The 15,812-nt window shown below is 36.7% G+C and overlaps 1 protein-coding gene and 1 long non-coding RNA gene across 2 annotated transcripts in view; one reads left to right on the top strand and one right to left on the bottom strand.

Moving 5' to 3' along the window:
- Window positions 1-15,565, top strand: part of LOC110191099 (uncharacterized) — an 86,211-nt gene extending 70,646 nt beyond the window's left edge. Inside the window, exon 5 of the long non-coding RNA XR_015270638.1 lies at window positions 15,291-15,565. This is a non-coding gene — a long non-coding RNA (uncharacterized LOC110191099). The remainder of the gene's footprint in view (window positions 1-15,290) is intronic.
- LOC110191072 (uncharacterized) lies at window positions 5,506-6,513 on the bottom strand. The gene is made up of 2 exons (XM_020961810.2): window positions 6,368-6,513; window positions 5,506-6,143 (listed from the first exon to the last, which is right to left on the bottom strand). Exon 2 carries the CDS (start codon window positions 6,135-6,137, stop codon window positions 5,781-5,783), a length of 357 nt encoding a protein of 118 aa, XP_020817469.2. The 5' UTR covers window positions 6,138-6,143; window positions 6,368-6,513; the 3' UTR covers window positions 5,506-5,780.
- Window positions 15,566-15,812: the final 247 nt, after the last annotated feature.

Here is a 15,812-nt window from a genome sequence, read left to right as displayed (position 1 = left end):
CATCTGTTGTTTTTACTTTTTTGTTTTGTATTTTCTGCAGCGGTTTGTGGGCTGCTCCTTGATAATTGCAGTTCATTTGCAGTTGTGGGTCGCTTGATATATGACCAAAAAGCTGTGAGTGAGTTCCACCGCCGCTCGTTTGTCGTGCATTTTTTAATGGCTGCCATCAATTAAGCTCAAAATTAATACGCTCCTTTCCTTTTACCCCTCTGAGGACGGACACACACCTAATAGACCAAGTGACCGTAAGACGTAAAATATTTAACGACCCAAAAGACAGTCAACGGAAGAGATCAAGTTGGAAAAGTCAAAGACCAAAAGTGCCAAGAAATGCATAAACAAAGTGCATAGAAATTGTTAGAAAAGAAATCAAGCTGAACGGTGGGGTTGGGGGAGGGGTCATGGGGGTTACGCCCATAAAATACCTAAATAGCTAATAAATTTGTAATTGCTGAAAAGTGAAAGATAAGTGGTTAGTTTTGCATAACAAATCATTTATCATTATCATTTTGGGGAATTAAGTTTAAGTTCAATGGATATGTTGATTTAGTAATATATTATTAAGATACTAATCTTTAAAGTTGCAGCACAGTTAGTTAGTAGTTGTATTTCTTGATTGTAATATTAATATAATATTATAATAAAAGAATAATAAATAATATTAAGAGATAAGGGATGAGCAATTAATTATATTATGACATATTAGTCCTTTAACTTTCACCTCACTTAATATTTTAAATCTGTGCAAAGCAGAGTTAAAGGTTAATTTCTTATAACAAGTTATATGTCAAATGTTATAGACTTTTAAATATATATTTCCAACTCTATTGTTATACTAACTAATTACTAGAATTAAGAGAAACCCAATAACTTAACCCATTTCAATACTAAATACTTTCGAAACCCTTTTTAAATTGTTTAGTTAGTGGGCTAGTTAAACACTTAATCTGCAGCTCAGCTCTTAATTTGAAGTTCACATGGCAATACCATTTGCCAAACAATCGCATCCTGCTGTTTGTCCTTGAAATAGGGATAAATGGTTTAAAGGAAAATGGATGTGTGGGGGAAAAATAGAAGGCAAGTTTCAATCAGCCAAGTGCAACAAACTACTAAACAAATAGCAACAACAGCAACGACGACCAGTGTTGCTTTTGTGGAAAAAGATTTTTCAACCTCCATATCTCTCTCTTTAGCTCGTTTTAGTTGGCTTTCCTTTATTTGTTGTTTAGATTTTCCTGCGTTTGTTTGCAGCAAATTGAACATTTTCATTAGATTTTCTCTCTTTCGCCCTGCCCCGGCTGGCACATTCAATTGTTATGCCCAGGAGAGTGATTCAATTGAATTTGTTTGTTTCTGTATCCGGTTCATTTATTTGCAAAAGGCGAATGAATAACATTCGTAACACCCCCGCCAAATACACACACACACACACACACACATGAAAATCTTTCATGTGTAATTTGAACTTTGCTCAACTTCCGGTCAAATGTTTGGGGCATATTCTCCTCTCCACGAATAACATATGCCAGGTACCATTGTTCCTGAGTCCAAGTCCAAGTAGTTGTTATATATTTCAGGTGTGTGCTCTCTCTCTCTCTCTGTGTGCGTCTGTGTGTGGGAAAGTTTTTCCTGCAAGTTTTCCCCGGGGACCTCTTAAGATTTCCATTGTGTAAATTTACTGCGGCCTTCTTTGTCCCGCCTGTGACTTTGCACAAGAAACAATGAAGGAAAGTCCTGGAAAACGATGCAAAATTCAAATCGCGAACTGCTTAAAAATGAACAACAAATGAAATTCCCATAGGTGTGGCAGAAGTTTGCCACGTTTGTTGGCATTTAAATGGCAACGGTAACGGTGGCGTATACGCAACGTCGCGATGAGAAAATCTCTACTCAGCTGCGCCACCGGAAAAACTTTTCTTCGTGTCGCTGCTCCTGCGTTCCAGCTTTTCACCTGCTTTTGTGTCTGCAAAAAGGGGCAAACATTTAATGTCATGTTTGTAAGTTTCTAGACGATGCCAACATGTTACTTTTTGGCCCGCCCCAGCGATTCGTTTTCTACCATCTTGGTTCTTGGTCCTTGTTTTCTCCTCTTCCGCTTCCGGTTGACGGTGGAAAGTCACTTTTTGGCATTTTCACGCCAACCAAAAATAGTCTGGGGTTCAGATTCTAATACAAAGCTTTAAAATTTAAAGGAAATTATATAAATAATAGATATTATAAGCTAATTAAATCAATTTTTAGTTGATTTAATTTTTTAAGCTAGTTTATATACTATTTTGTGCTTGATAATTAATCCTCCTTTAAATCAAGACACAACTATATATTGTCTTGGCATTTCAAAGCTGACATAACATAAGTTCATCTAAACTACAATGGCATTATAAACAATTCATAGAGATATGCAAACACCAACACACACACACAGATTGAAAGATTATGTCGGAGACAATCGGATTAATATCAGACAAGAACAGGCTCTGTGTGGCACGGGGCAAACATCAATGGGACGACAAATTTGTAATGAAAATGGCTTCCAGATGGAATGGGGGGGGGGGGCAAAAAGGATTGCAATTGTTGATCTGATTAGCTAAAGATGACTGCGATTTCAGCCGCGAGCAGACTTTACAATTAAATCAGGGAAATGGCTAAATGACTGCCAGACAGACAAATAAGTCGACTTACTTGACTTTGCCCTTCTACTCATTAACTTGGGGGGCAAACCCCCGCCGCCACCCGAATATGTGTCAAAAGTTCCCATTTGAAGTAATTAAATTTAAATTGAATTCAGCGAGGAACTCTGTGCAGACTAAAAAAAAATAATAAAGGAAAAGACGGGAAGGCAGGAAACTTTTTTAATCCTTTGCTCATTTGTTTTTCTTTAGGGCTTTCTTTATTCTTTTTTTTTTTTTGCTCGGTGCGTGAAGTGGGTGGTTTTTCGGTTTTTTTTTTTTGGGCATCACTCCCGCTCTCTCTCTCTGTGCATTTCCCTGTTATTAAAACTTTGAATGAAAAACTTTACTGCGTAATGGGTTTGAATGAAAGGAAATATGCAGCATAGCCACTGCACTTCAATAAAACTGTTTTATTTAATTATTTAAATGAAGCAAAAAAAAAAGTAATGTTATGACTTGGATTTAAATACAAAGTTTAATTAGGTAAGAGTATCTGGAGAGTTATTTTACTAAAAAAAACAAGTATATTAACCATTATTATGTAAATAATTAACCATGTCTAAATAAGACATTGTAATAAATGAATAGTTGCTTTTCTTAGTGCTTCACACTTACCATTAGCATGGCTTTAACACTTGGTGCTCAGTTATCGATGGCCATAAAATGTGAGCACTCAAAATGAAGCCATAGAATGCTGGTAAATGGGAGTTGCGGAAACCGGCAATGGGTTATATGAGTTTCGCACACAAACAACTCTTTCGGTGCAGCTCTAATCGGTGCAGGTCTAACGATACCGATACCTATACCATTGCCTCTTCTCCCCCTAACATCTCATCCCCCATAGAGGCAACCATGTCCCGGCAATATTCCGCTGTTTTCCATGCCCCACTCGCATGTTGCATCCGCTGGCGCATTGACTTTCATGTCGCGCCCCTCGGCAAATGAGTCACAATTAAAACCGATCCATATCAGAATCAGTGTGGAGTAGTCGACACACGTGATGCCCATTAAAACGGGTTTGAGATTCAATATATATATTAACAATTATAGATAAATAATGCATCAGGGGCCATGGAATGTTAGGATCTTAAATATATACTGGTTCTATGGTTAATATTGATATTTTTTTAGTAAACCTATTTTTAATTTAAAATATTATATAAGCACAGAAGGTATACTTGTTCACTTAAATCTATTTTCTATTTTTATTGTGCATTATTATTTATACTTATAAAAAGAAGGACTTCAAGTAGAAATTAATATATCAGAAGCTTTTTGGATCAATACACTTTATAATTTGTTTTTTTTGGTTACTTCAATCTTAAATTTATTAAACATTTTTATATATACTTTTCAAAAAGTATTATTAGGTGGGGAAAATCTTTTAATCATTGCATACTTTTGCTTTCTTGCTTAATATGGATATATTTTATACTCATATATTTTTGTATACTATATTAAATACAGTTACAACAAAATATTATATAATGTAATATAGATAATATACTACTATATGGGGGCTTGCTTTTTTTCACATAAAAATATATTTAGTTTTCTCCTGAATAAAAATTCAATCCAAGTATAATTATTTATATTAGCAAAATAAATTTAAATTACTATAAGCACATTGAGAAAAAAAAAATGTTTTTGATATACCAAAACGTATGCAACTAACATACCCGCTCTGCGTGATGGCTAATGGGTAGCGAAAGACTTACCTTACTGGAAAGCGAAAGCGAAATTGTTATTGCAACATGCAACCGCAACCGGCAGAGCAACAACAGCAACTAAAGCATTAACCACTATGTGGCTGCGTCGTCTCGCAATAATTGTGAGCAAATATTACATGAAAGCGCAGAGTCTGCGCCAGGCACGATGGGGGGAAGGGGCAGGGGGCTGGCCGAGATTGGCGGGGCAAACGGCACATTATCGTGGCAGGCGATGACGATAACCACAACAACAACAAGGCAACATCATAATTATCGACCCGAACCCCTCGACTCCACCTCTCCCCCCCAAAAATGATGCCAAAGGCGCGTTTATTATGTGAAAAAGAAACCCAAGATAAAATATTGAATTCAACTCAGACTGGGAGAAGCAAAAACAAAATTCATTTGAGGAAAAGCCGTCAAGGAAATCGCGTAAATGTAAAAATTAAAAAAAAAGAAAATGTAGTGTGTGTGTTTAAGCAAAGCGAAGCAAAGTTTAAAAAAAGAAAACCAACAAAAACAGTGGCCACAAGAAGCTGATGAAAAAAATGTAATATATAACGAATGTTGTTGCTCGACGGCCGATACATTTTACTTTATTTAGAGCACGTTTCTGCGGCAAAATGTTACGAAATCATCGCGGAGTTGCAGTCAAACATCAGCGCCACATCAAGCCGCAAATGCAACTGCAACAATTATAATGCTCACAGAGGCAGCAAGCTGGCACATTTTTATTGATAATTAACTAATGCGAAATTTGAAATTTGAAGAAATTGTTCAAGACGAGATTGCACATGCAATTTAGTATAGCCGAGCATTTGTTTCCGCTGCTTTTGATTTCGCTAATATTCCCAAGATGAAATACCGAAGTGCTACCTAAGACAACTCAGCTCTAATGATCATGTACTTAAATTACAATATATAAAAGTTTTCAATCAAGTACTCCATTTTTATATTTCAAGTTAATGCTTCAAATTCTGTTAAATTTGTAGATATTATAATAACCAATTGGCAAAATGTGCAGACAGCCTCAACCCTTTCCATGTCACAGAACACAAGGATATAGGATAATACAATGTATTCCCTTTCTGCCTCTAAAAAACCAAATCAGAACGTAGGACACGTTTTCGGCAGGTTAAAGTCTAGATATATTAACAGCTTGTCATCGCAGCAGGTAGTTAATTACAAAACCGGAATGTCATGAATTTGGAGTGTATGTTTTTAAACACTAACAATTTGATGGTCCCCGCATATTAGGCGGTTGCTCTTGAATGGCTTTCTTCCCCTATTGGAAATCGCAAACATTACAATAATCATCGAGTGTGTGTGTTGTGTGTAGTTTAGTGTTTCGTGGAGTGTAGATGTGTCTTCATCCTTTGATTTGAACAATTAACGAAGGCTACAATTCGATCATTCGAGAAATGGGTCCGGCGTCCGATTCAAAGTGCTTTAGCATCTCATCCTGCACAACAGCTGGAGCTCCCTCGAACTCATCTCCAGACTCTGCCTCTGCCTCTGCCTTGTGGCCCTTTGATTCATTTTCATTCTCCTGCAGCTCTAGGGGATCGTTCATCAGGACCTTCTGCTTCTTCTGCAGAGTGGATGATCCCACGCGGCGCAACTTGACCCACATGGCCTTGGTCGCATAGGCGGCAACTACGGCTGCGGTCAACCACGGACTGACCGCCATCATGGTTGCTCCACTCGCTGTCGTCTTCGCCGGGGCCGCGGTTGTAGGTGCTCCTTCTTCGCCCATTGTGACCTGGAACAGGGGATAATTTACAAGCCAATTTCCAGGATAATAAACAAGCCAGGACACAGTAGCTGCTCACACACATAAACACACATAGAGAGTGTGGCTTTGTGTGAGCAGCTCTGTCCTAAGCACAAATCAAAATGTTCGCGATACTTTCAAAAGCACCAAAAGTAAATTTCAGACTTTTTTGAATAATTTTTGAAAGTTTTTCCAATAAATTTTTCACTTACTAGTTTAGAGTTCGGCTAGAATATTTAGTAATACTTTTTGTGTTGTTACCAGTCGGAGCTGTAGCGTTGGAATGATTTCTAGAGCTGACGAACTGTAACAGGTTATGAAGTTTCGAGCATTTGGCTTACTGAGATCGAAAAAAAAATATAAATATATGTTGTATAGAATATTTTTGATAAGATTATTGTCTTACATTACGTTCAGTGAAAAACATTTCGGTCTGTTACAGATGTTAAATTTGATCAATGTCATTTACTTTAAATTACTCTTTTAGTTAGTAGTATTTATAGATAATAAATTATACACATATTTAATAGATATACAATCAAACTTTAATCTATATTTATTGACAAAATTAAATATTTCATTAATATAATTACTTAGGAATTAGCTTTCCCTTTTGACATACATTTATTTTGGAAATTGTGATCCAAAGATATATATATATATATTATATTTAATTGCAATATGTCTCGCGGATGTAAAAGCAATAAATTATATTTCAAATGGACGATAAAATTAACCACTCCGGAAGACGCCGCGGATGTCGACCATTTAAATGCGTCTGCCTTTCTCTATATACATTCATAGATATAAATTCATATATATATCATTTTCCATCCCTTGGCCCTGCACTTAAGTGGTCTCTACCAGGCGACTAGCAATTCATTTTTTATTTTTGCCCATTTTTTACACTGCCTGCATTGTTAGCCTGCTGCCATTGCTTTGCTCCTCTGCTTTTTGGTAGGTTTTTTTTTTATATTTATTTTCAGGCGATTTTATTGTTGCACAAAGTTTCCAATTGCACAACGAAATTGGGGGAAAACTTTATGCCCACGCCCCAAAAGTTTTTCGGCCTGGAAAATGCATTAAAACAATGCCCAAATGGGAAAGGGAATAAGGGCTAAGACGACGTTATTAAACTCTGTCACTTTTTTTGTTTAAGAAAATATATAGTTATGAAATATTTTATTTTATAAATCATATAGAAAACCTTTCTTTAAAATTGATTATTGCAAGAGTAAAATTACACATCTTAAGCATTGTACTATTCATCCAAATAATTATTTACTATATAATGATAATGGCCAGGAATATATAAACTATTCTGACCATTTCCTCACTCTCACCTTTTGTTAAGCCATAAACTAACATTGACATCTAGATTTATATATCATCATTTCGCACAGATAACTTTTTTCGGTGATTTTCTTTATGAACTTTACCTCCCTAATGTGGGTATTGTTCATATATATTTTATTGCGTTCCCTGACTCGTATTTCCCCGCACTTTTCGCACGCAGTTTTCCTTCTCATTGTGAATACTTCGCCTTGAAAGCGCCATAAATCTTTTTATGAGTTTAGGTTCTCCTTGAGCAATGAGTTTTCGCAGTGATTGTTATTTGCGACTGCGACTCTGATGATTGTGACGCATACAAATTTCGATGTTTGGCTTTAATACTCACAGATCCTGTTACCCCACAAACGCCATGAAATTTTCTTCATACCAATACCCTTATCGCCAATTTGGATATAAATTTATAATTACTTTTGGGAAATTCTCAAGTTATTTAGATGGGAAATTAAAGAAAAAAATAAAACTATGAATATATAAAAAGCACCAGCTTTTACTACAGGATATTCATATAGCTTTCATCTTTATATTTGTTCTCGTTCTGAGCAATTTTCCATACTTACATTTAGCGGCAGCACGCAACGCCATTTTGGCGACGAATGTCATGAAAATGGAAAATGGCCCAAGCACGCGACATCCCCGCACTGATGGGAGAAACAAAAAAAAAAAAACAAAAAAAATGGTTCCGGGACGAAAGCCGACTCGACTATGGAATCCTTTCTGCTTTCTGGCCACCATGGTGGCGCCAATGCCAAAAACAACAGTCACTGGCAACTGGCAACTGACAACAAAACTTGGCCATAAGAACTGAGCGCCACAGTTGGTTTGGGTTCGGCATAAGCCAGGCGCCAGCAAAGTTGTAAAATCGGCAAATGGCATATAAAAATTGCTGGAATTGTCGTCACAGTTCCCAAATAGGAGTACGTTTTGGATTTGGATTTGGATCTGGCTTTGAACTGCCGCCAGTCAGACTCGTTGCCAACATCCTTTATAAATGCATTTTGGTTTTGGAGGTGAGGCAAACATAGAATTGATTAATAAATACTTTCTGGGAGGTTTAAGAAAGAGATACGTTTCTAATAAGAGATTTTTTTGAGAGCTTAAATAACACGAGTAATAATTTATATAATCCCCTAAAGTATGTACAATTCTTTCTCTTTACTTTCCCACCAAATAACTTAATAAAATTTAATTTAAGACTTAGCCAAACCCAAAATCGCTAACATTATGTGTGCCTTTAATTTGAAAGCAGTTCCCTGTTTAAGGACCTCGCCATGTAATTAAGGTCAACGTGTGACAAAATGTTTGCAGCCTGGCTCATTATTTTCCCTTACCCATTTTGTATTTTTTTTTATTTTTTGCGAGCGTGAAAACTTTTATTAATTGTATGACATAAGCCGAGGTTGCCACGGTATTTGGGTCGAGAAAAAAAGCCGGCACAAATCATTACACACGAGAGCGAGGACATCGCTGACAGCGGCCATTTCACACACACACACTTGCCCGCCCACACACACTCGCACAACAATGCAAATTAGCGTAGCCGTTTTATGCAATGCCATCGAGTCATTAACACATTGACGTTCCGAGTCCCGAGTCCTGAGTCCTGCCTCCCGTGACCCTTGTCCCGTGTCCTTTTGCATGGGTCAGAGTTCGCGTGTGTCTGTGTGCCAGCGAGCATTAGTGTCATCAGCATTCGTGGGCCGTCACATCAACACCATTTAGCAGTTAGCAGGCAGGCAGGCAGGACGAGAGGGAGACATTGAAAGGACCTCGCTCAGGGCTCATCCCGGTGCCTTTACATTAATTGAAATTAGCTGACTGACACAGAAAGGAGTCAGGCGATTAATGGGTTTTCAGGGATTTAATGGATCGCAAGTAATGTTTGACTTTTTATGTTACTGATTTACCTACATGGGTTTGATTAGGAAATATTGATTTACTGAGTAGGGAAACAATTGTAGAATCATAAAATAATGAAATAATACTAATACTAATTATTCAAAATAAAAGAAAGCATTATATTAACATTAAACAAGTCATAAACATAAATGTTTAACAAACAAATGGATTTAATCTTCATAAGTAATATATACAACTAAAATGAAATGAGAATATTATAAATAATTTTTTCACTTGTAAATATTATGTATAAATATTAAATTCAGTTGAATAATTATGAAGAAACCCTTATAATTTCATCCTTAATAAGTGACAAATTTATTTGAATTGACCACCAAGCTGGGCATCATTAATCGAGTTCTTGCAACTGCAAAATTCATATTGAGAGCTGGAACCGCATATCTCTCAGCCCCCAGCCTCCAATCGAGATTCAAGCACATCGTCCTCGTCCTTGTCCTCATCATCATCGTCATAATCGTCATCATCATCATCATCATCAACATGAACATCAACATCACCACCATGAGGACTCGAGGATGACAAACGACACGAAATATGGAAAAATGAAAGGAAAAATCCGGAGCACAACCTCTGCAGTCCAATCCATCTAACCATCCAGTTCCATCCAGTCAACAACAGCAGCCAGGAGCAGCAGCTTAATCCCTGGGATTTGGCATTGCTTTGGATCAGTCAGTGTATACTGACTATTGAGTGTACATTGGAGGACATGTGCGGCAAGTGCAGTTCCCGTTCAGGTGAAGGTGGATATGTTTGATGATAACGACGACGACGACGACGACGAGGATGATGATGATGATGATGATGATGATTGCGTTGTGGCAAGAACGCTTGACAATGACGCCATTGAAAGCACTTTTCCCCAAGCATTATGTGGCTGTGTGAATTCGTAGCAAAAGATGAAATCCTCAGGTTTGAGGATTGCGGGTGAGGATTGCTTTTTGGAGGCGTTTTTTCGGTGTGGGGGGCGTGGCAGCAGCCGTTTTCGGTTTGGCAATCAAAAAGTCATCAAATATGAATTTTACGCTATAATTTTTCACCTGAGCACAGGATCATTCCGGCATCCTCCTCCTCACCTGCTCCTTCGAAGCGTTTAGGTGCCATTTTTATGGCTTTTCTGGCTTGTGAACGCCCTTTGGCACGTCTTTCAACTCAATTGCACTTTTGTGCATTTCTTTAAAAACTTCTACCATGTCCCGAAAAGAAACTATATATATATATATATATATATATGTGGTATATATATTTATCTAGACAGATGCTGGCAGACACATTTGAATTGATGGAAGCGTGTCCTGTGGCTTGCCAGCAAAATATGCAATTCAATAAACGCGTGCTCATGGTGAATGCTGATTGAAGACGATTGCGCAAAAATCATTGGAAAAGTGCCGAAAACTTCAATGAAAACTTTACGGATCAAGATAAAGTTTTTATTTGTGGACTTTAATCGGTTGAGAATTAAGTCCTGGGGATCTTTGGCTTGCCAGGGTTGTATTTTAATTATAAGACTTCATTTTAATGACTTTTCTAACACTATTTATTAGATTTAAAGTATGAAATACATTTTACTTTAGACACGGTATAGAAATACATTCTCTATAGCTTACAAAACACTCCCATATTAAATTTAAATAAAATAAAACGTGAGTTATACGATTTCTACGCTTCTAAAAAAGTATGTAATTTTATTTAGTTTGTGTCTGAATTTTTTTTTTTTTTTTTGTTCCGCTGCTCAGGGAACTTCTGTGCCCCTCGTTTGGCAAAAATTAAATTAAAGTTTATGCAAGCGTAACGGCAGCCAGCAAAAATCATTTGCCACAAAATCCACTAAAACCCAATTTTGTGCCAACAAATAAAATGAAACACGCACAAAATAGCAGCAGTAGCAGCAGCAAAATAGCAACAAAGAGCATGTCCTGTGTGAGCATGTGTAGAAATAACAGGGCCAAGAAGGAGAACCAGCCATCCAAGGACCAGACAAGCTGATGCATCCAAGGAAAACGCAACCAAAAATACAAAAATAAAAAAAAATAAAAAGAAAAGAAAAGGAACAGCACAGCAGCAGGAAAAGCAGCAAAAGCAACAAATTTGCCTCAAGACGTTAGAAACTGTACACTACGCAAGAATTTGTTTTGCAAAAATCATAAAACTAACAAAAGAAAACAGAATATTTTTATAACCGGGCAGGGTTTTAAAATGAGCATTATAATATTAAAATCCTATCATAAAAATATGCCATCGATAAATATCGATTTAATCAATGCGAAGCTTAGTTATGATCGTTTTCCGATTCCATCTTTTAATTAAATAACAAACTGCAAGAATATATAAACTACCGTACCAAAGCTAGTTGGTTTTCTTGTTTAACATTAGAATAACATTTTTATAAAAACGTATTTAGCTTATTACTTTAACATTTAGTCTTAATATACTTTAGTTTAGTTGAGAGCCTAGGATAAACGCTATATTTGAGAACCCCTATCATAGATTTCTCATACCCCACATAAATGTTGTAAAAAGTGTTGCATACTATTCAGCGTCAAATTAAATACTGCATCAAATATCGTTCAAAATCTCTCCAAATATATTTTAAATTAATGCTTCGTCTTTTAAATATATATTTCCAACATAAACTAGAAATTTAGATCAATTTGAAAATCAAAAATTATTAAATACTGAATACTGGTTTTCGTTCAGTGCACAAAAGGTGGAAGATGGAAGGGTATGTGGTTGGCTGGAGTCGGTATTCGGTTTTGTGGTTGTGACGCAGATAAGCAAAAGTTTCATTCACTTCTTGAGTTGAAGTTGATGCAGAGATGTGGAAATTCTGGCCAAGGAGACAGCAACCAAATCAGAACTGAGAAATCATGTCATTTGGTAACCAGAGCCGCAGCATTTTGATGCTCCTACACTTTCTCAACTTGCTTAAATATTTAGAAATATATTTATATTTATTACTCGTTGAATGTAAACCCTATTTTTTTAACAGTGATCTCTCAGCCATGTCCACATCCAATCGAATCCAATTTCCTTCCTGCTTCTCAGCTCTCGGTAATTCAAGATGCCATGGCGCATTTTTCAAATAATTAAATGCTAAACAAGACGGGCAGCAAAGAGGGTGAACAAATAAAATAAAAAAAGAAAGTTGTCGCGACATCATGATACCGAATACCGAAGATACTTCTTCTTATTTTTCTCTCCTTTTTCGACGATGATGATGAAAGTCAAGTCAGTCAAGTTGGTGGCAACTTGAAGCCAACTTAGCCAGTCAGCCGAAACTGTTGCCCGGCCCCAAAAAAAAAAGGTATGCTGCAATGCCAGCTTTGGGATAAACCTTTATCAAAAGCTGCACACACCCCGCGTGATTATCTTTCCAAGTCAGTTGTTGCCGTAAGGCGACACTTTTAGTGCACTCTCTTCCGTGTGACAGTACACAAACGACAATGGCACAAACGGACAAACGAACAAATGGGCAAAACGGAGACAAACTACAAAAAAAAAAGAAGGAGCAGGACGAGAATGCTGTCCTTCAGATGCCAGAGTCCACTGCTTTGACATTTGCCACCAGCAACATTTCTTTCTTTCCCTTTAATCTTTGTTTGGCAAAAGTTTAATGGCGATTTTGGGATTTTTTATACGGTTATTAACTAATTTTTAGCCTACAAAAATCTCACAGAGGTATTACGATAGTTTTATATATATTTTCCTTAACATTTTGTTTAATTTGTCTGCTCATCGTTAATATATTGTGTCTTTAAGAATTGATTTCCCTTGCTACTGGGGCAGAAATTGCGCATACGCCACGATGTCCGGTCGGAAAAAGCATAGAAGTGAAAAATGGCAAACGCTAAATTGTCTGTCCCAGGGTGGAATGAAAAGTCATGGGAATAATATTAAAATGCTAAGCGAAAGTATAGAAAAAGTAGCTTATTTTAAGGAGGTAATAGTGAACATAATTTACTGAAAAGTAAACGATATTCTGGGTAATTTTTAAACCAAGATTTTCCGAGTTTTAAGAGCCCTTCGAATATATTTAGTTTTCAACTAAAATAAAACCAAATAGAAACATTAAAATGTTTAAAAAACATTCAGGGTGAGACAGGTATAAGTCCCTCATTCAGTTTTCCATGTCGCTGGATTAGTGAAAAACTTTTGTGTCGCCCCTCGACTGGCAGGCAATTGCCGCATTCAAGTATCCTACTTCATTTCACTCATTAAAAGCGGCACACGGGAAGCGGGAATGATGGAATGCCGGCACAATCAGCTAACCAAACTTAACCAGGGAAAGTGCCACACCGTCCTACCATTCCAGCTTATCCTTCCATTTGCACCTGGCAAACACACACATCCTTAACTAGATGGAAAGGTAAAGAGAGTAGACAGCAAGAGGCTCTAATGGCATTTATTATGTGTATCTTGAAAGTATCTATGTGTGCTTGCCGCTGTAGTCAAAAAATGTTGAAACAACATAAGTTTTAACAATTAACTTATCATTATCCAAATTATTGTTGCAAACATGTTTTTAAGCCTCCTTTTTTTTCTCAGTGCCAACAATTTGTTATTCAATAACATTTGTTATTACTAAATTAGCCAGAATTTGTCACACTCCTCTCCGAGGAGGTGTTTGACACACACTTGGCTTTGTTTTCTTTAGTTGCTATTTAAAATTGGAAACGAAATGAAATGCACGCTTGCCTTGCTTTCATTGATTTTACCACTGATTGTGTTCAGTTTAAAGCCATGTCCCTATGGCTATATACTGGATAAATGGGGATGTGTTCGAGACGTTTACCGTGGCGAACAACAGCCGGGCCAGATTATTAAAGGCTTGGGCTTTGAGTCCGTGATCGAAAGGAAAACTACGCGCAAACTGTACACGCTGCCGCCCGTAACTACGACTACCAGAAAACCAAAACCAAAACCAAAACCAAAGAATGAAACACTTGATGCTGGATCCGATGTAACAAACGATGCAGAAAATGACACAAATGACGACTCTTCGGAGAACAAGCCGCCGTCAAATAGCACAGCGTCAAATAGCACAAATAGCACAAATCCACCGTCAAATAGCACAAATCCACCGTCGAAAGATAAACCATCAAAAAGTCCACCATCAAAAGATCCACCGTCAAAGGATCCACCATCAAAAGTTCCACCATCAAAAGACACATCAAAGAAATCACTACGATCCCGCGTAGGAGACGCTTATCTAGGAGACAGAATCTCTAAATATTTCGATCCCGAAATAGTTGTATATGGCAGGGCCGAGACAGAAGCCCCCAGATATTTTAATACAAGAAAAGAATATTCCAAAAGGAACCAAATATCTGGTTATAAATTATTCTAAATAAAAATGTAATATAAATATGTTGGAGAGTAACCTTAAAAAATTTTCAAAAAATAAACTGAAAGCATGGCATATCAAAATGCAAACCATTGTCTTACTATATCTTTAGATTATCGTGGCATTTATAAGCCTGAAATTATAATTTGTAAGCTATTTATCAATTTGCAGGTGTATCAAATGGATTGGCCATGAATTATAAGGGATTATTATGTAAATTGAAAGGTTTTGAAAATTCTGAAATCATGCAACAATGGTGTTTATTGAAAAACAAAAGAATTTGTTTTCCAATTTTAACAATGATATGGTTATATCTGAAACATAAGTATTTAAAAAGTTAATTTATTTTATTTTGGGTATTACATTATTTATATATATGATCTCTGGGAGTTTTTAATATTAATATATATTATGTATTTTATTTTAATTATTTTCTCTTACTTTCGGACTTAAGTAAAGTTATACTTAAAGGTCATGAAATCCCAAAATCTCACTAATGGTGATTTTCTCTTTTGATTTTCCAGGTACGTTCGCTGATTTGATGACAATGGGGGAAAGGACACTTGCCAAAACAAATGTCACGTGAGCCACACAAACTTTTCGCTTTCCCCCCTCTCTTTCTCTATATTCATATATATATATATATAACTGTAAGTCCTGGCTATAGTTAACTTTTTCCTTTGCCGTTTCTGGTTCATCATGGCAGCAGGCGCACATATAGAAATATTTGGCTAGCCCGACAGCATAATTTTTTTTGTTTTTCTATTCGCTTTTCCTTATTTCCTTGGTTCTTTTATATTTTTATACCCTTGCAGGGTATTATAATTTCAGTCAGAAGTTTGCAACGCAGTGAAGGAGGCACCTCCGACTATATAAAGTATATATATTCTTGATCAGGATCAACAGCCGAGTCGATCTAGCCATGTCCGTCTGTCCGTCTGTCCGTCTGTCCGTCTGTCCGTCTGTCCGTCTGTCCGTCTGTCCGTTTCTACGCAAACTAGTCTCTCAGTTTTGAAGCTATCTAAATGAAACTTTGCAGTTAGTCT

This window comes from Drosophila serrata, unplaced genomic scaffold (assembly GCF_035046125.1).
Source record: "Drosophila serrata isolate PLE 108 unplaced genomic scaffold, ASM3504612v1 contig_184, whole genome shotgun sequence".
Classification (NCBI taxonomy): domain Eukaryota; kingdom Metazoa; phylum Arthropoda; class Insecta; order Diptera; family Drosophilidae; genus Drosophila; species Drosophila serrata.
This window is presented reverse-complemented; position numbering and strand designations above follow the sequence as displayed.

Excerpts from the sequence above, each read along its gene's own strand:
- LOC110191072 (XM_020961810.2), bottom strand. The coding sequence starts at position 6,137 with ATGGGCGAAGAAGGAGCACCTACAACCGCGGCCCCGGCGAAGACGACA.